This window comes from Copidosoma floridanum, unplaced genomic scaffold (genome assembly GCF_036245765.1).
Source record: "Copidosoma floridanum isolate Cflo_tuat_1 unplaced genomic scaffold, Cflo_Japanese_pri ptg000014l, whole genome shotgun sequence".
In the NCBI taxonomy this organism is placed as follows: domain Eukaryota; kingdom Metazoa; phylum Arthropoda; class Insecta; order Hymenoptera; family Encyrtidae; genus Copidosoma; species Copidosoma floridanum.
This window is the reverse complement of record NW_028321891.1, coordinates 5,230,228-5,249,817: the sequence shown is the minus strand read 5'-3', so window position 1 is coordinate 5,249,817 and position 19,590 is coordinate 5,230,228. Positions and strand designations below refer to the sequence as shown.

The window sequence follows — 19,590 nt, the reverse complement described above, 5'->3', positions numbered from 1 at the left end:
GCTACACGTGGAATTTTTCGGCACGTTAGTATACATATCAATCTTTCGCTTTATTTTGTTACCCAAACACCATTATTATACCCGCAAGAAGCGGCCAAAGTGTGAAATTCCTCGTTCACAGCGATTAATCGTACCGGTGGAATCGCGCGCGTAATCGGGCACCATTCCTCTGTCGCGCGATTTTTTTAAATCGTCCGAGAGAAGTTGATAGATCGGGGAAAGTCCCTGTCTCGGCGTTATGTCATACACTAGCCGAAAACCGACCGATCAGGAAGGGTCCGCAAAAAACTTACCTCCAGAAGCCGATTTGCTCGAGGATTCGGACAATCATTGATTTTTCTCTTACTCATCGTTCATTTAATCCGCCGATTACCCATTCGCCGATAATCGAGGAAGTTAACGCACGTGAATGGGAATATTACTTTTTTCAATCGAGCGAAAATTTTTAATTGCTGCGTATCTTATTATTTATCGACGCGGAGGAAAAAAACAAGTTCCCAATAGCACATGCACGTCGTTCGTAAACATCAATACATCGGCCTTTAAATTATCAATTTCCGCGCGCTCATCGATGCTATAATACTCGCGCAAACACAAGAGCTCTATCAGCCACGTAAAATTTCTTCACCGATTTTACATAACATCTACACATTTTACAACATGTTAATGAACGTTTTTCGATCCGTGTTTTGTTGCTCGGGATCGCCCCATCCAAAACACTTAGTTGCGCGCTAATAGAGTGATTCTCACTGCGTCGCGCGTTAAAATATTTTTCAACTCGTAAAAATTGACCATTAAATTTCGTATAAGCGAAATATGCTCACCTCAAATTGGCGGATGAACAGATACGACAACCGACGACAACTGCGGCAATAAACTTTTTTTCAATTAGGGTCTTGAGGCTTTCAAAAACAGTGCTGATGACGAATATTCCTGTGATGAAAAATAATGCCTTCCAATGACTTTGAACTAAAAAAAAATTAACAATTAGGAAATTGTTCCTGTAAAATTCAATTGAAACAATTTGAAAAACGTTTAATCCCGTAAAATGGTACCAACTATAACAAAGCAGATGTCAACGTGTAAGAGAAAACACGTGGGTCTGCAGTGAAGAGCAACAAATTGCATGACGCATTTTGTGATTTTCTCTGATTTTTTAAATCATACATCCCTGAAAAGTCGCTAAATTACCGATAGTAATTTTCAAACCCCATCATCATCATCATCATTTTGATTTACTCATTTCAACGCAGGTTGCAATCATTGGGTCGTAAATAGTACTCTTTTTATTACCTTCTAATCAAACTCCTGCTCTCACAGCTCATTAAACTCAAATTTTTGTGCTTTTGTCTCGTAAATCATTGGAGCGTCCATTAAACGTTTTACTCACCAACTCATGTCATAAAATATATTACTTGTGTAACATTACACTTACAAAAAATTCAATAAAGTATAGTTTGTGATCCAAAATGATCCTCGAAACGCAGTGGCAATCCAATTTATCGACTAGCGCTGCCGTCACCTTCTCCGCCGATTAAGACTATTCTTCTTTTCAACGACTTACCCAACGATGAAATCGCCTCCCATCGCGTTGCCCCCAAAAGATGTCAATGCTAGGAATTCGCGGACATGACGAGACGCGCCATCGGAGCGCGCAAAAAGCTCCATAAAGACCGAGCGAATGGTACTTATGAGACGAAGATTATGAAATCGCCCTCTCGTCTCTGTCGCGCGGCCATCCTCCGTGTACCAATAAGACTCCTTTTTAGCCGACGATTATCGTTATACAAGTTCTTACGGCTTGTGCGAACGAGCTCTCTTGTTTTTTTTTTTTTTTTTTTTTTTTTTTTTTTGCAGATTTTTACGACGTACGATCGGTTGGAAGGAAATTTTCTTTTTCGGAATTCTGTACCCCACGGGAATTCCGTTCCGTGTGAAATTTAATTTCTCTCTTTAAAAATACCAAAGGTCAAATGAGTACTTAGTTTGTTTTATTTCATCTTATTTTTCCAATCGGCTGTTAAATAAAAAGCGTTTAATGATGTAATTACACCCCATCAGCCGTAACGACCAGAGGTACACTTTTACCTTTGATCGTTCCGACCAGACCGCAAGACTGCGTCATTTGTTACTAATAAACAATCATTATTTATCGATCCAATGTACGAAATGATAATTACTGCAACTCCTTGTTAATTGTTCGAGCATTCAATTAAATAATGTAGGCTTCTAAATTAAGTAGAAAAACTTTGTGTCAAACATCTGTAAAAGTAGGTAATATCGGGCAAAGAAATAATGACACTATATAGACACTTGTCTCATAAATTGAAAGAAAAATCATCTCACGTTTACTTTTCGTTGTACCAGTCACATGCATTCAAATCAATCCAGAAACCCAAAGACGTACGCGCCGAGTCATCCAAATCGAAAAAATTCGACTTGACATTCGCGTCATGCAACGTCGACACTTTTTTCCTCGATACCGGTTCGCCCGGTCCCAATATACATTTTCCGGCACGACAACATACCCCCTTTGCAAACACTCGTTTTTTTTTCTCTCTCCCCCTTTTTTTTCAATGCATCAATCGAGGATGAGGTCGCGTCCCGTCGCGCAAGTCCTAGCCATCGCGTTTCAATTCACATTGGGCAACGCACCTTTTAATTGTCGGCCGAGGTCGCAAAAGCGACTCGTCAACTTCACTCTCGATTCCCATGTCCGCGTGTACTTTTTTTTTCTTTTTTCTTTTTTTTTTTTCTTCAACAAACGTTTTGCAACTCTCCTTATTGCCAATTGTAGGGAGGTTCCTTTGTGATGGATTTCTTTCTTCATCGTCGTCATCGTATCTTTTTCTCTCACTCGCCAAATAATCCCATGATCGATGTTCTGTTAGATAACGCGGGCGTACATGTGTTTTTTTTTTTTTTTTTTATGTAATTCTAAGTGAAAGTTTCACGGGAATTAAAAAGTGATCACGGTCTTGCGAACCATATATATACGTATATACGTCATGGAATCATTGGCCTTGCCTTGAAACATTGACCATCACCAATTGTCATTTGTATTATTGTTGCTGTTGCAAAATAATGGCGATTCGGAAAACTGAATGTTTGATTATTGTGCGAGATGACATGTGTAATGTCACCTATGGGCAATAGTCGTTGTTAACAAACGTATAGGTACACACATCGTAATCTGCCAGCCTATAAAATTTAAAGATGTGTTATGACTCTTTCAAAACAGACGCAGAAGCTCGTTTATGGCCTCAAAGTATACAAGCATAAGCACCGTAGGTAGAAAAAACACACGAAATTTCGGAAGCATTAAATACCAAATCCGCGTACGCGTACGTGCACATGTGTGCCGGTGGGGTGTAAGAGCCCCGTCGATTATTAGGAAAGAGAGCCACCTGAAATTTACGATCGCCGGAACACGCTCTCGAGCCTCCGCGTTATAATAATAATGATACCCACAAGCGAGTATATATATATATATACATATGATCTTACGTGGATGCTTTTTCGATTTGGCGCCACAAAACCAGGCTGCACGCGGTGAAACGACCGGCCGACTTTACGACGAGCTTGCAATGATTCTCATTTTTATCTTGTAGATGCTGTACTTTTTTGACTATGGGGTTTACCAATTCGTTGTGGATTATGACGAGTTGGCTATGAGGATTTTTACGAGGTTGATAGTTTGGAAATGCCTTGGAGCTTAATAAAAAAATTGTCAACTTTACAATAATTTTTTAGACGAATAATAAGCTCAGTTCCATATTATTATTGTTTTCGCAATTTGTTGATTAACCGTTTCACTTGGTTTAAAGACTTGAGTTGAAGGTTTCTGAAGTGTGAGAAAAATTCTGCTACTAAACAAGTTTTCTTTTTTCTTCTTTATGATTCTACAATAATTTTTTATAAATTGTGCAGGCTTGTTTCACATTCCAATGGTTGTAAATCAAAAATAAGCTTGCAAGTAGAATAGATCTTACAATTTATAGAAATTGTTCTAGTGAATCAATGATTGTTATTCGCTATTAGATTATTTATGATTTTTTTTAAATGCACTATACACAGTGTGTTTCAGTCAGCAAATGAGTGACGATTGCATCTTGCAAAATGTCAAAAACATTTTAATGGTGGCAAATAAAAACTTGGTATTTTTTGCATCCGGACCATCGTTATTCTTCCTTTTCACCGATTCACGAAATTTTATTGCAGTTGTAGCCTTGGGTCGATTTTTTTAAATTTATTAGCGGAAATTTTTAAATACTAATTCATTAATTTGATCGCATCGAAAAATCATGTTTTCTATTACTTTCTGTTAAACGTAATTTTTCGGTTGCTATAAATTGGTCCCGGAAGGCTAAGAAATGTTCTTGTTATCATTTTAATTTTAATTACATTTGCATCGAATTAATCACAAATTTTTTACACAGATATCAATTTAGATTTTTTAGTAATGCACAGCTCCTTTGACGTCTGAGATCCTCATATCCCCAAAAACTAGTAAAATATTGTTCAGATCAGTTCGATCTTCGGCTAATTTTCAACCATACCGGTATCTTTGCATTGATTAACCACCTTTAAAAACTGTATTAATTTTTTGATAATTTATTACAGCATCGTATTGGTAAAGCAACTAATGTAAAACTGTTAGTGAGAGTTAAAAATACGTGTAATGAAAAAAACAATAATAAAATGAGTATCACCATGTTGATTCATTACTCTATTCTCTATCACTGCCACTTATGATGAACGAGTTACGAAAAATGTGTTTCATACCCTGAAAATTATTCAAATAAAAAATTTTACGACAAGGATAATTTGATCCTTGAAGGTATATTTATTGCAACGTGGTCAAATGTCACGGCAACACACTTGATTCCACACTGATAAGCCTTCCAGGCATGCACATCCATTGAGTATATATATGACGCTCGTGCGTAAGTGGAGTTTGGTTTGCCGCAAGATTAAACTATTCCCAACTCCTCTTTCCCAACTTCAGTGACAGCTTTGCTCATAGACGTGAGTATAGCGTTGAGAAATTAAAATTCCTGGCTGATTCTCCTCGCCTTCGTCTAGTTTGTGAATATTTCTTGTTTATGCTCCGTTTGATAGCGCACATTAGCCGTTGAAGGCACACACATTGTGGTTACTGTCGGTTGCACGCATACCGTAAATTGATTGATGTGATAATAGCCTTTCAGTTAGCAGGATAAAAAAACGCTTCGTTGGCTAATTTACGTCCATTTTGAACTGTAATTAAATTATTAGTTGCATTGTACCACCAGTGCTGTGAATCATTTGCTTACCTCGTTTTTAATAGCTGCATTTTGCAGTTCTTCGCTTGCGATACCGATCCTTTACGAATAAAAGCGAAAAATCGTATTTCACTTCAATATTAATAATTTTATTGTAGACGCAGGTGTTTGCAAATATCACATTTCTCTCAAGTGCTGAATATTATAATGACCACGATTCATTTTTATTGTTTCAGATCCAGAGATGTAACGTAGCCGTTGAAGTTTGCTGTACCATCAAGCCACCAGTCGTCGGTGAGTTGAAATGTTTTTTCATAAGTTCAAGAATTTATAGTCCATGTAAAAGTAGGATTGCATTTTTCTCGGACTCATCAATTGATTGTAAATAGAAAAAAATCATGTTTTTTGGGATCTTTCGCTCTTGATAAAAAAAAACGTGCTTATTGTGCCACTGAAAAGAACCAAGTCGATAAACGTTATCAGCTTGGAATTAATTTTTAGTTCACACTGGGCGTGAAATAAAAAAAAAAAAAAAAAAAAAGAAAAGCAACACCCAAAACCTGTAAATAGAATCTAACGCCCGGCGAAAGTCTTCAATCCCCGACAGCATCACGCACATGCAAACACACAATCGAGCGACTGTTACGAAACGAACGAAAACGAAGTAGGCCCGTATGGACCATCGGTGGAACTCGGGCGTCAAATCCAAGTAGCCGTCGGTGATTAGCATAAGAGTAACGGGGAGAAAAAGACATTTAATATTAAGCCACGCTGCGTGAAGAAAGGAAAAAAAAAAAAAAAAGATCCACATTATAATACAAAATGAAAACGAGAGGAGAAAAATTTCGTCCTAAGGCCTTTTTTTTTAATATCAGATGGGTACGTATCGCAGAGCCTCTCTGCCCGGAGAAAGTTCGTTAAATGAAAGAAAAAAGGAAGAGGAAAGAAAAAGAAAAAAATGTGCCTGCCTCGAGGATTGTGCCGTGCTATGCTGTTACGTCAGGGGCTTGTTTACGCGGCGACGGGCAAGGGCGTCGCGCCAAAGAGGAGAGGAGGCCAACCCCGCATACCTACTTACTCTCTCGGCTGGCTTTTGTGCTCTGTTGGTATAGTCCGACGTTGTATACGAGCTTTTGTGTACGCTCGCGTTTTTTCATTGTTGACTCGGAGCCCTTCGCTCGCACGAAGAAACCGGTATGGGCATCGCGCGGGAGATGACTCTCGCGGGTGAATATAAAAAAGGAGGAGAGGTTTATTGTAACTTTGGCGTTTTAATTGACGTGCGTGGATAAAGCGAGCGCGGGGTCTTTTTTTTTTTTCTTTTTTTTGTCGGAGGCGAGAGGTACGAGACATCCGTGGCTATAAATCATACAGCGAATGACTTGCTTTCGCGCATAGGTGGACAGCTAGATGATGTGTTCGCGTTGAATTGCTCGAAATGATCCTTCGAGGCGCGATTTCGGATGTTTTAGTGCTGAAAAAAAAAAAAAAAAAAAAAAAAAGTTGAGCAATGGAGGGCTCACGTATGGGTCGAAATCGCGAAATCCGCGTGACCTTAAACTTGCTGTTACGTCGGCATCACTTGCTCTTTCTACCACTAATAGAACCGAGAATCTCGGGAACTTCCGGACTCAGGTCTTTATTTTGATGCAATCAGTTGGGTACGCATTTTGTTTTTCTACATTACCAAGGCTCACTTGGTTTGCATGAACTTTGATTCACTTTTTTTTCCAATTTTACCGTTTAAGTTGGCGTCCTGCGAAAAAAATCACATTTCTGATCAGCTTCGTACTTTGTACGTATCGGCGAAGCTCCGTGGGGACAAAAGAAACGAGAGGCGTAAATCTTGATCATCACCATTGATACTTTTAGGACGAGCAACGCTTACTTTTTATTGTCTTTGTATATGTACGTATATATACCGTGCACTTTTATCACCCGTACAGCCTTCGTATTGAAAAATTGAACAATTTTTCATACCCAACGCACGGATGACTTTTAGATTTTTACCGCGCGATAAGCGTATATATACACGCCAAACGGCGGACCATAAGTTTTGCGAACGACCTCACGAGCATTCACGTAATGAGCCTTAAATAACAATCATCTAGAAAGCTCTCCCCGCGCCATCGTTTGCTACGAGCATCAACCGCGGAACTTGATACTCGGATCGAATTTTTTTTTTCCCTCCAAACATTCGTTACGCAAAAAAAAAAGAAAGAAAGAAATAGTAATAAAATTCTTTAATGAACCATAAAGACATCGTCAGGTGCATTATGTACACGGTATTTTTTTTTATATTAATGTACACGGGAGTTAAACCATCGGTGGGTGCGAGTCTGGCGTGTGTGTACTCCGATTTTTGCAAGATTCGCGTGGTCGTGAGAGTTTGTTTTCACGCCAAGAATGCGCATTGATCTCCCAGGACTCCTTTGGGACGGAACAATTTGAGGCTGACAGCTATGGTTTTATGACAATGCGCCTCACTGCCGATCGAGTGAAAATCGGTTTGTTGGACTCAGATTGTGGGTGAAATATACCAATTCTCGAAAGATCTTTTAGCTTAATCATTTTGAAATTTCGGCAATATATCGATGTCCAGGTAAGGTCATTATAGGTATTCTTGTCCGTGCGAGTATGATCTCGTGAGAATTTGAAGAAAAAAAAGTTACCAAATTGGCCATTTCAAGAGTGACATCATCCGAGGGTGTCGATTCAAGCATTAGACATTTTGACAATGTTAAGGTAACTTATCATGTGTCCGACCTGCCCCTAGACTTTCTCTCTTTTCTCGTAACTTTCGATGTTAAGTAACACTGATATGCCGACGAAATTGAAAAACTCGAATTCCGTCCACACGCGTGTACAACCCTTGCGCAACATTTTTTTCATTTGCATGAATACGCACGAAAAATTATCGATTCGTAAAATATGTACGCGAAGACGAGAAACAAGAATCTCGGATTCCGCAAAGCGTACAGTTACGATCTCGACGTCGTTGGCAGTTCCGATACGTGTTTCCTTGCCTTATCGCAGAGTAAAATCGTAATTGGGTCTCATTATTGCAGCTCCGCGATTGGGATTTATTCATTACCATTTAGTCGCGATGCAATAGATGGTATCAGTTTGAAGCTGGCGTTTGACTTTTAACACCTGATTTTATGGTCAAGTGTGCAAATTCGATTGGTAACGCTGGTTGGCAGAAATTTCCTGATGAGCCACGGAATCGGCACACGCGTAGGAACAGCTCGAAGCGTTTTTGAACTTGAACTTAATCGTGTCTTTCTTTCTTTTTTTTTTTTTTTTTTTTTTTTTTCATTTGATGTGAAATTAAGTAACGTGGCTTTTATGAATCATTACAAGAGGAATCTGCATATTTTTTCCGCGTTCAACACTTGAAAACGCGATCTCCCGAGCTGCAGATTCTTGGGGCATGAGTCATGCGTGCAACCAACCCTGAAAATATTACCCGAGCTACCTTGGCCCAATTTACTCCCATTCTCGGGATGATTTTCGCAGAAAATTTTTACGAACCATAAATATACGTACGTGGCGATAGCTAGAGCTGCACGTAATACCATGCATGGAAAAAAAAAAAAAAAAAGAAAAATGTTATGCAAAAAATAATCATCGGAGTTGGAGAAAAATGCAAATCGTTCGGGGGAAAAGAAAAATGGCACTCGTCTCCGCGAGGAGGAGAAATTCCAAAAGCAGGGGAATAATTTAACGCGGTTTTATTTCAGACAAGAAACCAGATACCTCGAATGGATATCTGCCGCCGTACGGAAGCTCCCCGTCGCAAGATGTCTATGACGTTGTGCTACCACCTCATGATGACACCAAGGAGCCCGAGGGTATGCATTTTCATTCATAAAATTCATGATTAATACGTACACATCCACGCGATCTTTTCATCCATTAAACCTTTTTTCGCGAATTTCATTGCCTATAGGAATAGTATTTATTTATTTTTTTCCTTGTCAACTATTAGTCGTGCCCTGATGGTATAAGCTGATTATCAAAAATGATCAAACGCACGATTGAAAAAAAAAAAAAAAAAACTAGATTTTGATGCTTTGTAGAATCGTTTCTCGAAATAACGAGCCATCGATTGTAATTTCACGCGATTGCAATACATTTCGAAAAACGGAGCCGCGCAACAATTTGAAAAAAAAAAAAAAAAAAAAAAATCCAACGCTCGATCAAGTTGAAACGCTCAAACGAGTGCGCGGTAATCGATGACACGTGTAACAGGGCCTGTTACGTTGGGAGGTAGATTTTGGCGGGCGGGCGCGGATTTAATGGCACACACGCGCCCGTCCATCTCCGGTTGGCGCATTGGGAAACATCCGCGAGCGCGAGGAGGGAACGGGAGGCCCGAAGAAAGTCTCGGGGATAAACGGGCGATCCGGACCCGGGCGATCATTAATCGGGAGTCCCAGCGAGAACGCGTCATGCAACGCGCACATATAAGGTGCGCACCGCGCCGGGAGGACTTCAGTCTTGCGTTTGTTCTCGGCCGCTAGACCATTGGCCGCTGGACGTCCTGCGGCTCGTCCTTTGCGCTCTCGTTCGTACTTTGGTTTTGCGAGAAAAACAAACAAACAAACGCCTTTTCTTGATTATATCGAGTGTTGGGACCATGGGTCGGCTCGAGTGTACAGTGATCGTTGCTTTGTCGGTGCTCTACTTTGGCATCAGCGCGGAGATTAGTAAGTTTTCAGTGGAATCGTCCATTATCATGGAGGCCAGTGCGTTTTGAGAAACTTTTTGCTTTTCACTTTTTTGTTTATATCATGTATAATCATTATTTTTATTTATGATGATTCATAAATTCATTACTGTTGCTTCAAAGTGCTAAGAGTACGTTATTCGATCCAAACTATTTTTAGATACTACTGAATTTCATTCGTGTTGGACAATTTTTTTAAAACGAAATCGCTTACTTGATTCGTAGATAATATTTTTGCCGAAAAGTAAACTGCTACTCATCAGTACTTAAACAACAGTTTAGTTTCCAATCACACGATCGAATCGCAAGATCTTTCCAAATTAAAACGCCATTCGTAAGGATTGCGTAAGAAACACGTTGGCGAAGAAAGTGCGGCCTGAAAAACAAAAATGTTCGTCGCACTGAAGCTTCGCTATAAACGCACTTTCATTTTTTTCGCATATTTCGAGTTGTAAGTCTCGCACAGAGGTAAATATTAATGGCAAACGAAAATTCGTGCATTGTAGGTTCGGGAGCCACGAATCAAGGCACTGTTATTTTACCATCGTCTCCGGCTCCCGTCACCTATCAAACCGGATGCGCCGCAGCCTTGAAATGCGTCGAAGAACAGTACTGCACGATGATCGGTATGATCAGTGATACGCCCATCTCGCTAACCGATGCCCAGAAGCTCAGACGTGTGCCGATGGTGGTAAGTTATAGCTTCCTCATGTTATATATATGTAGATGAAAATTCAAGAGCTAGAAGCCAACTGTTGAATAAAAAAAAAAAAAAAAAAAAAAAAAAAAATTCACACCTACAGGTGTCTTACGAAGCCTTCTTGCGACGTAATAAGTCATTCTGTTGATTTTAAATTTTGCTCCGTGACAACGTAATTACATGGCCCAAGGGAGTGCATACGTAACTCGTGTTGCATGTATAGGAATTAAAAATATAAGTTGGAAGGGTCTTGGGCTTAAGAATTGGGAAAGTTTTCTTGATTGCAGTTTCATTCGGCACTCTATTTTAAGTTGTAAAAAAAAAAATGAGAATCGATGAGTTAAAAATAAGTTTTAAAAAACGATGAATTTCATGCGCGCTGAATGACAACCGAAATTTTACGTTTGTGCAGGATTGCAGAGATCCAGACAGCGGCATTGTTGGAAAATGCTGTCGTGATCCAAATTACGTGGACCCTTGGCCAGCAGGCAACTTACCCGCCAATTACAGCGGTGGTTTCGATGAGCAGGGATTCCCAACATTCCTCAACATCTCTAAGGCAAAGAAAGCCGGGCAATCGAATTTTCGGAAACCATCGTTCCCCACCCAACCCTTCAAACCGCAATCTCCTCCAAATTTTTCAATTCAGTCGGGTGAACTGATCAAATCCCAGTCCCAGCAAACTAAGAGCGCCACGGTTCAGCCGTTCGTGCCTCAGACTATTCAGACCGAGTCGACTCAGTCGTTCCCATCTCAACCGATCCAACCTGGTTTCTCAGACCAGAAAATAGCACTGCCGACACAGAACATTGTTCCATCGTTTCCGAAACAACCAGCCTTCCAGAAGCCAGTTTCACCCCAGCTGCCAACCTTCGATACTCCTCAGCAGCCACAGTTCTCCAAGGGTGGCGTCATTCAAGCAGGGTCAGCTTTTCCAGACCTTTTGCCAAAAAATGTCCCCCAGCCACAGTCGCCGCAGTATAACAACAATTTCCCCAATCAGCCAGCTCCATCTGGTTTCCAACGACCACAAACACCGCAGTCCACCAAAGGGTTCCCATCTCAACCATTACCGAATTTCCCACAGATAAGGCCACAACCTCCCAAGGATTTTCCAGCTCCAATTTTTCCCCAGCCCCAACCACAATCTAATAAGGACTATTCCCCAAATCAGCCAGGACCAATCATCCCGAAGCCACCACTTGACACTCAACCACCTTTCCAGAGTGTCTCGACAACACCAGCTTTTCCCCAACAGTCATCCACGGGTCAGCAATTCATTGACTCCCAATTCCTGCAGGGAGAGCCACAAGGCTATCCTGGGTTTCCAAAATCTACGATAAAACCACCCCAGGAAGAAGATCTCGTACCTTACCCGAGTTTACAAAAGATCCCCCAATTCGGAGGTGTACACCAGCCAAGGCCGTTCCAGCAAACTCCGCAGTTTCAAGTTAATCCGATCAAGATCTCAAAACCAGTCACTGGAGGCCAGATCATTGGAACGCAAGTAAAGACTCACGAGCTCCAGAACAACAATGACCTCTTCAAGCCTCAGGTATCGTAAATTAAACATTCAATGATAATTGACACTCTGGCTGGTTTGCCAGACGTCCGCTCCCAGGAATTAAGAATAATTGAGAAACCTGGATTATTTCAGGAATATCCTGGCCAGACCTTACACGGAAAGGGGTACGAGGGCTCATCCACCAATCAAAACCTAGTCTCCATTCCACTACACACACCCGGAGCGCAGTGCGGTATCATCAATAGCGTAAGTACAACTGACACTCAAATTATTGATTGCAACAATCACCATTTTATGTTAATGGAATATTTTGTACGTATGGTTTTCAAAATCAGTATCCCTTTTGATTTGCTCACAAAAAACATTTAATTTTCAATAAGTGTTCCGTCGAAGTAACAGCAAATTTGACTCGGTTAATTACAATGCGATTGCGAAAAGATTACGTTACCTGATCGTTTATCGCGATGTACAAAATATCGGGGGGTCCATTACACGTTATTACGTATAGAAAGTAAGCCGAAGGATGATTTATTTTTCGTTCAACATCGATTGCTCAACAGAGCCCGCGTATCCGGGAATCAAACGTCGGGCTTACGCAACACCTGCAGATTTCGTGAAGATGTATAAAAAGTGCTTGGTCATCGATCGAAGAAGCGCCAACTTTCGACGACTTTGATATTTTTCTTTCGCCTATACCTATTGACCAATTGACTATTTAAATTGGACGGCTCTCAGTATTTTGATGCAAATTAACGATGGGTCGATTTACACTGTCGCAGGTCTCTAACCCATTGAAAACCAGCGACGCTGACGTCGGATTCGGTGCCATTCCCTGGCAAGCAATGATCCTCTCCAACGCTGAGAAGAAATTGCTCTGCTCTGGTGCTGTTGTTGCCCCCAACGTAGTTCTCACTGCTGCTCATTGTGTATACGGGTAAGCATCCTATAAACCTTGTTTTTAAAATTAACGAGATGGTACGTCACGTTCGATCATCGTCTACAATAGACGTGTCAAATGTATGTTTTAAATTGTATCGTAGAATCTACCCGAGCGAGGTGTCGATCAAGGTTGGCGAGTGGAAACTCGGCTACGAGCTGAAACACGAGGAGCCTCTGCCCTTCGAAATCGTCCAAGTCCAATCGATCGTCTTCCACCCCAATTACCAGCCTGATGTAGCTGGTTACGACACTGCCCTACTTTTCCTCGAGAAGCCAGTCAAACTCGACCTCCACGTTGACACCATTTGCATTCCCCAAAACTTTGGCCCGCCAACCCAGAGAAGTTGCATTTCGGTCGGATGGGGCAAAGTCATCCTGCAAAGTAAGTTAGACAGGATTTCATCCACGAATGTCACATCATGGATAAATCCAATGTACGACAAAATGTAGGGATAAAACTTTTTTTGGAGAGACTAAATATTGTATGTTTGAAAACAGCCCACGCGGCTGGTGCATTGATGCACAAGATCGACGTGGACGTGCTGACCCAAGACCAGTGCGCCCAGCGCCTCCAAGATGCCGAGTCACAGGTGGATCTCGATGACAGCTTGGTCTGCGCCAAGGCCCACAAGCAGAACAACAACATGTGCCAAGTTGATGTTGGCGGTCCTCTGGCATGTGACCGTGGCGACGGAATTTACGAGCTCGTTGGTGTGTACAGTCGAGACACTGGATGTAATCCCGTCAACCAGGTAAGTCTCGTTTTTCTAGCTTTTTCGCTCATTTTTTTGGACACCATTTAGTCGTTGAAAAATATGTTCATTATCGTCTTTCACGTTAAATGTGCCTTTGAGTCTAATGTCACACGTGAAATTACGCGATTAGATGGTTGTTTTTGATCTTAATAAATTTGTTTTTGCAACGTCTCTGATTTTAAATCGATTTTGAAGTAAACTAGAGAGTGGCTAATGTAATCCTTGGGGTGGACTTAATTTTTTTACATCGTTCAGTTGCATACGCAGAGATATTCGTTTGGTTTACCTTTGACAAACCTATGTAGAATACATTTTAATAAAGTTTGAAATTGGTGAGAAGCAAAGGTATATGTGTGGGTTCGGGTCTATTTCAACATTTCGAAGAAGAAAGGAAAGGATACTCTCAAGGTCGTCGCGCGTAATTACTGAATCTCTTTCGACTCGCCTCTCCGGTCTCATCCCATCACTTTTCTCCCACACGCACTAGAAAACACGTTCTCGAATCTCATCGGGCACATCCGCGTTACGTGGATATCGTCTCATTTTTATTTTATGTTCAGGTGGCGACCTTCGCTCTAGTCGACAACAAGTGGGTCAATGACATGCTCGACGGAGGAATATCCCAACAGTCGACCCAGAGTGTTTCCGGGTCTTCCGGACAGTTGTCCTCCCAGTACCACTACCACAAGCCCGGGGTACCCTGTGACTGCAGCCAACCGCCACAAACCAACAACGGCTATCTTCCTCCTAAGTAAAACGAACGTTTGTTTCACACGCAAGCGACAAACGACTGAACGAATTTTATTTGGAAGCCGAACAGCTAACATAACGACGTTGTATTATTATTTTGTACCATTAACGGCGGCTACGGCGTTCGTTTTTCTCGCACTCGTGATGACAAGTGCGCTCACACCTTTTTACTTCCTTCCTTTCAGTCCAAAGAAGTTTTGTGGTTTCAAATTATTTTGTTAAAAATTACTTGTTTAATTTTTACTTTAAAAAAAAAAAATTTTTTTTATTAATATAAGTGATTCGGTTAGATTTTGCTGTTGAAAATTAATTTTTCATTTTTCTTGCTTTAGTGGGATAATTTGACGAATACCACGGAAACCATGTCTCAGAATCATGGTTGTATAATTTACTAAAAATTTTTCAAATTATGAATATCCATGCAAAACTCACTCACACTTTCGTACATCATATGGTAATGCGATTAAATAATCTTATTAGAAAGGAATTAAAAATGATTCGAGTGTAGAAAAAACGAACTCGCAAAAAATTGTTAAGATGAGTGGCTTACTGACTTAGCTAAGATCTTGTTAAATATTTCATGAAAAAAAAAAAAAAAAAAAAAAACAATGTAAGCCGCTTGTCTTTACGAATTGTTATAATAAGATAATGCAAGAAATCCAAAACGCAAGATAGTTTAAGATTGTTACTGTAAGCTTAGATTAATGCCTGCACGTAGATGTAAGACTACTCGTATTAAGTTTTTATAATAACATTTAATTTTTTTGTATTACAAGAGCATGTACTATACAACACGCAAATGATATTGCTTTTATATAAATATAAATTAAATAACTGTGATACAAAAAATAAAATACTGTACATTTGATTTTAGCTTACTTGCCTCGACTTCTTCACGTTCGATATAATTGAATAGAAACTAATCTAATTAATTTTTTTTCAATCCTAGACCAAGGGAAGTGATTGTTTATAACAAAAAAGTTTATAATAAAATGGTTATATTTACAATAACTTTTTTCAACATCCATGTAAAGAAAATTCAGAAAACTGTATTGAATAAAATAACAGAAGTATTTACGTTTTCGTATGTTTTTATAAATCAAATTCATAAAAATCTGATATTTATACGAATAATGATGAATGACTGTCCTACACACTAAGATCATTAAAAAAATTTTTTTAGTTTTAAAACACCATTATTTTCTATAACATGAAGAGTAATCCAGAAAAATAATGATATCACTATCATTGATTTTCGACACATCAAAAGAATATGTTAAAACGTACGCAATTGCATTAAACATTTTTTGCTTAGGGATAAAATTTCATTATCAAATTTTTTTGCTGTATTATTTATAAGTAGTCAATCTTTATCCAGCACTGAAAATGTTTCGATTTGATTTTTTTTTTTTTTTTACACAGGTTGATCTAAATTTGATAATTAAAATATGCACCCAGTTGAAGTGTTTTTTATATTTTTTTGTCGCAATTTTTTATGTATTTAAACATTGATTACTTAAGATTTCTACTTTATTTTTATTTGCACATGTTGTAAAAAATTTATTCCTTATAATGAGTATCATAATTTTAGTTTATTAATAGAATCAAAATTCTTTACGAATCTTAAAGAATTATATGAATGAATAATTTTGCATTACAGTTAATATAATAACAATTTACAGCACTCTATTTTTACAGTTGTGTAAACGTAAACATTATCTATGCTAGAATCAACGTATGTACATCAAATTAATTAATTTGAAAATCGTATAGTTTATAAATTAATACGTACGTAACATATAATTGTAAAATTGCTTTCACGATCATGAAGAATTTTTTCACATTGAAACAATACAGTGTTTTGATACTTCATACTTCATCAAAAGTTTTTCATGCATAAAAATTTAATCATTAAATTGTGTTAAAAGAAAAGTTTTTAATATTATAATAAAAATTTAGAGGGTGCAATATAAAATAATTTCGTATGTATATTTTGTATATTATATATTCGTAGAAAATTACAATTATAAATTTTTTTATAAAATTTGATGTAAATTCCTATAAAATTTTACGCATCCAATAATAATCACAATAATATTAAAATTTATTTATTTATGTAAGTATTATAACGCTTAACATACTTTAACATTAAAGAATCCGGTAAACTAAATAATTTTCCCCACTACGAATAAGAAACTTAGTAGCATTGGTTCTAAAGTGTTTTTTAAAATTATTTATAAATTTATTTTGAAGTTTACTCTATAACAATAAATACATTTGGATCAATTTATTTTACTCTAAAAGTAGAAGACTACGAGTAAAATATGATATGATTATAATAAGGATATAGATGAAAGTAACATTTTACAATAATATAACATTTATACAATTGCACCCTATTTTATTATGAATAAAATATTTGCCCACTTTAAATATGTCTCAATGTCGTTAGAAAACCAGTTAATTTTTATTACATTGAAGTAAGGTAGGAAAAAATGGTATCAAAATTAATGATTCATGCCACATGATAGCACGGCTAAAATGGCACTTGTGGCAGCGCAAGGAATCTCCTATTTTTATCATTTTTTTCCACAGCCATAGCAAATATTCTTTGTTTTGTTTTTTTTTTTCTTTATATTTATTCATGAGTGTCTTTTAAACCATAATTTTTGTGATTAATTTAAATAAAACGTGATTCTCACATTCGCCTGACTGTTAGTTACTGTAATATCTTTATATAACTATATTATTCACAAGATACTTTTATACAGTGATTTTATTTCACTGAAAATTTTTTTTTAAATATAAGAGACTCTTGAATGTAATTATTATCTGTACACTTTCACAAATGTGTTTGAGAAACGCGAAACAAAAATTAATTTACGTCATGTGCTAACATCTTGAAAATTTATAAAATTTTAAAGAGTGTTTTGTGCATTTTTTATACAAAAATTACATATTTCGTTTCGCGTTTCATAAATGAATTAAACTACTTGTCTTTCATACATGATCGCTCAGTTTAATTTACATTGAATATCACCACTTTACAAACCCATTTTGGTGCTGTTTAGGCATTATGGGTCCAAGGTAATGAACAAATTTTTAAAGAAAGCAAATTTTATTTAAGGAGGTTCCGGTAAAAATTAAAAAATATTACGTAACACTGAAAAAAATCATGTTCTTCTTCAAAACATAAAATGTGCGTGTAACTTTTTCAATATTTTTTTCCAGACGTATTTTCGAGAAAAAAGTATATAATTCCACAATTAAACATAGAATCTTCTGGGGGTCACTAATACAACTTTATAAAATGTAACTTTTCTGAAGATTTTTAGTATGATTTTTTTCATTCATTTATGTTATTTTATTTTTATTTTCAACAACTTATTTTTAACTAGGTGAAAGTTTTTTTTTTAATTTTGATTTATTTAATTGTTTTTCAAAAATACGTCTGGAAAAAATTCATACGCACGTGTAATATTTTTAAAAAGATTGTAATTTTTTCAGCGTTATCTAACATGTTTCATTTTTGCCCGAAACTTTTTCCTCTCAGAATAAGACACTTCAAAAATCCTTCTCTCAAGACCTTAGCATTATAATAATCGTACCTAAACTTAAAGCTGTACAAAACGCTATTGTCTATGACTGCGAATCATTCTACACACGTAAAAAAAAGATAATACAAAAAAATTTAAACACACACTATAGTACATTTTCTATTGCACTATGAAGAACAATAACCTTCTCTGACGCAGTCTTTGATATATTAATTAACTTGGTACATACAAATGATAAAAATAATTTATCAATATCTACTGAGAAGCAAAAATTGCAACAACCCAAATCACAAAAGAGTATACAATAATTAATTACCACACCCTCCAGTGATCAAAGTTTGATAATTTCGATTACAAGAACAATGTCTTTGTTGTTTTGCCGCATAAATATCTTTCCTGATTTTACAAAACTTAAGAAGGACTTTAACAACTATCTAAAAGTTTCGGCTGCACCATTTTTTGTGACTCGAAACATTTGAAGTTCATTAAGCTCGTTTAAACAACTCGTACCCCACAGTAGTACGCACTTATTCATTGATTATTATTATTATTATTAACGCACATGGTAAGACTATCGCAAAAACTAATCGTAATATAAACAGCTGAGTTACGTTAATAATAATAATAGAAAAAAAAAAGAAAAAAAAAAGGAAAATATTTGTAATGAGGGTAAAAATGTAAACGTTTAATCATCAATTGGAATAGTCCAAGGCGATTTGAAAAAATCTTTTGAACAATGATCAATCATATAGTGATAATATAAATGATCGTCGCCATCACCAGCGCAACTTATTAGCGATCAGTAGGCAAACGCGGGATCGTTGGTCATGAAAGTTTTGAGGGCAGTTCGCTTCTGCTCGTCCTCGTGGTCCTCCGTCTGCAGAAGCACGTACGAGTCTTTGGTCATGAGCAGCCTGTGCTGACCGTTGACTATGAACGAGGAGCCCCGTCGTATGGTGCGCTTGCCGAGCTCGATGGCCTCGTGCGTCAGGACGACGTTGCTGTACGACTTGTAGATGACGACACACAGGCAACCGATGCCGACTAGAACGAGGCCGTAGGCGAGACAGGGGACCAGCGTGTCGGCGAACGTCGTGGCCAGGTACACCCAACGGCGGATCGACGGAGTTAACTCGTCCACGCCCTCCTCTAGCCACATTATCGGGAACACGATGTCCGTGAAATTCGCCACTGCGCTTATGTCCGGCTGGTGCTCGACTTTTAGGTTCAACTGCACCCGGACCTTGCCTTCCACCGGGACCCCCAGTTTCTGCAATGTTCGTTACACTCGTCGTCATTTTTTTTCAGACAATAAATTATATTTTATGCAAACCCGTGCACTAATGAGCCACTTTACGCACTTGTGCC

The 19,590-nt window shown here is 38.1% G+C and overlaps 2 protein-coding genes across 3 annotated transcripts in view; one reads left to right on the top strand and one right to left on the bottom strand.

The window, feature by feature from the left end:
- Positions 1–15,742, top strand: part of scaf (inactive serine protease scarface) — a 29,662-nt gene extending 13,920 nt beyond the window's left edge. The window contains exons 3-11 of the mRNA XM_014355407.2: positions 5,501–5,558; positions 9,008–9,118; positions 10,503–10,687; positions 11,109–12,251; positions 12,354–12,467; positions 13,001–13,155; positions 13,262–13,542; positions 13,659–13,912; positions 14,476–15,742. Of these exons, the coding sequence (XP_014210893.2) occupies positions 5,501–5,558; positions 9,008–9,118; positions 10,503–10,687; positions 11,109–12,251; positions 12,354–12,467; positions 13,001–13,155; positions 13,262–13,542; positions 13,659–13,912; positions 14,476–14,670 (2,496 nt within the window). The 3' untranslated portion in view covers positions 14,671–15,742. The remainder of the gene's footprint in view (positions 1–5,500; positions 5,559–9,007; positions 9,119–10,502; positions 10,688–11,108; positions 12,252–12,353; positions 12,468–13,000; positions 13,156–13,261; positions 13,543–13,658; positions 13,913–14,475) is intronic.
- A 2,263-nt stretch (positions 15,743–18,005) lies between these two features.
- dsb (scavenger receptor class B member debris buster) overlaps positions 18,006–19,590 on the bottom strand; it is a 37,061-nt gene continuing 35,476 nt past the window's right edge. For both annotated transcript variants that reach the window (XM_014355408.2, XM_014355409.2), the window contains exon 9: positions 18,006–19,492. In XM_014355408.2, the coding sequence (XP_014210894.1) occupies positions 19,022–19,492 (471 nt within the window). In that variant the 3' untranslated portion in view covers positions 18,006–19,021. The remainder of the gene's footprint in view (positions 19,493–19,590) is intronic.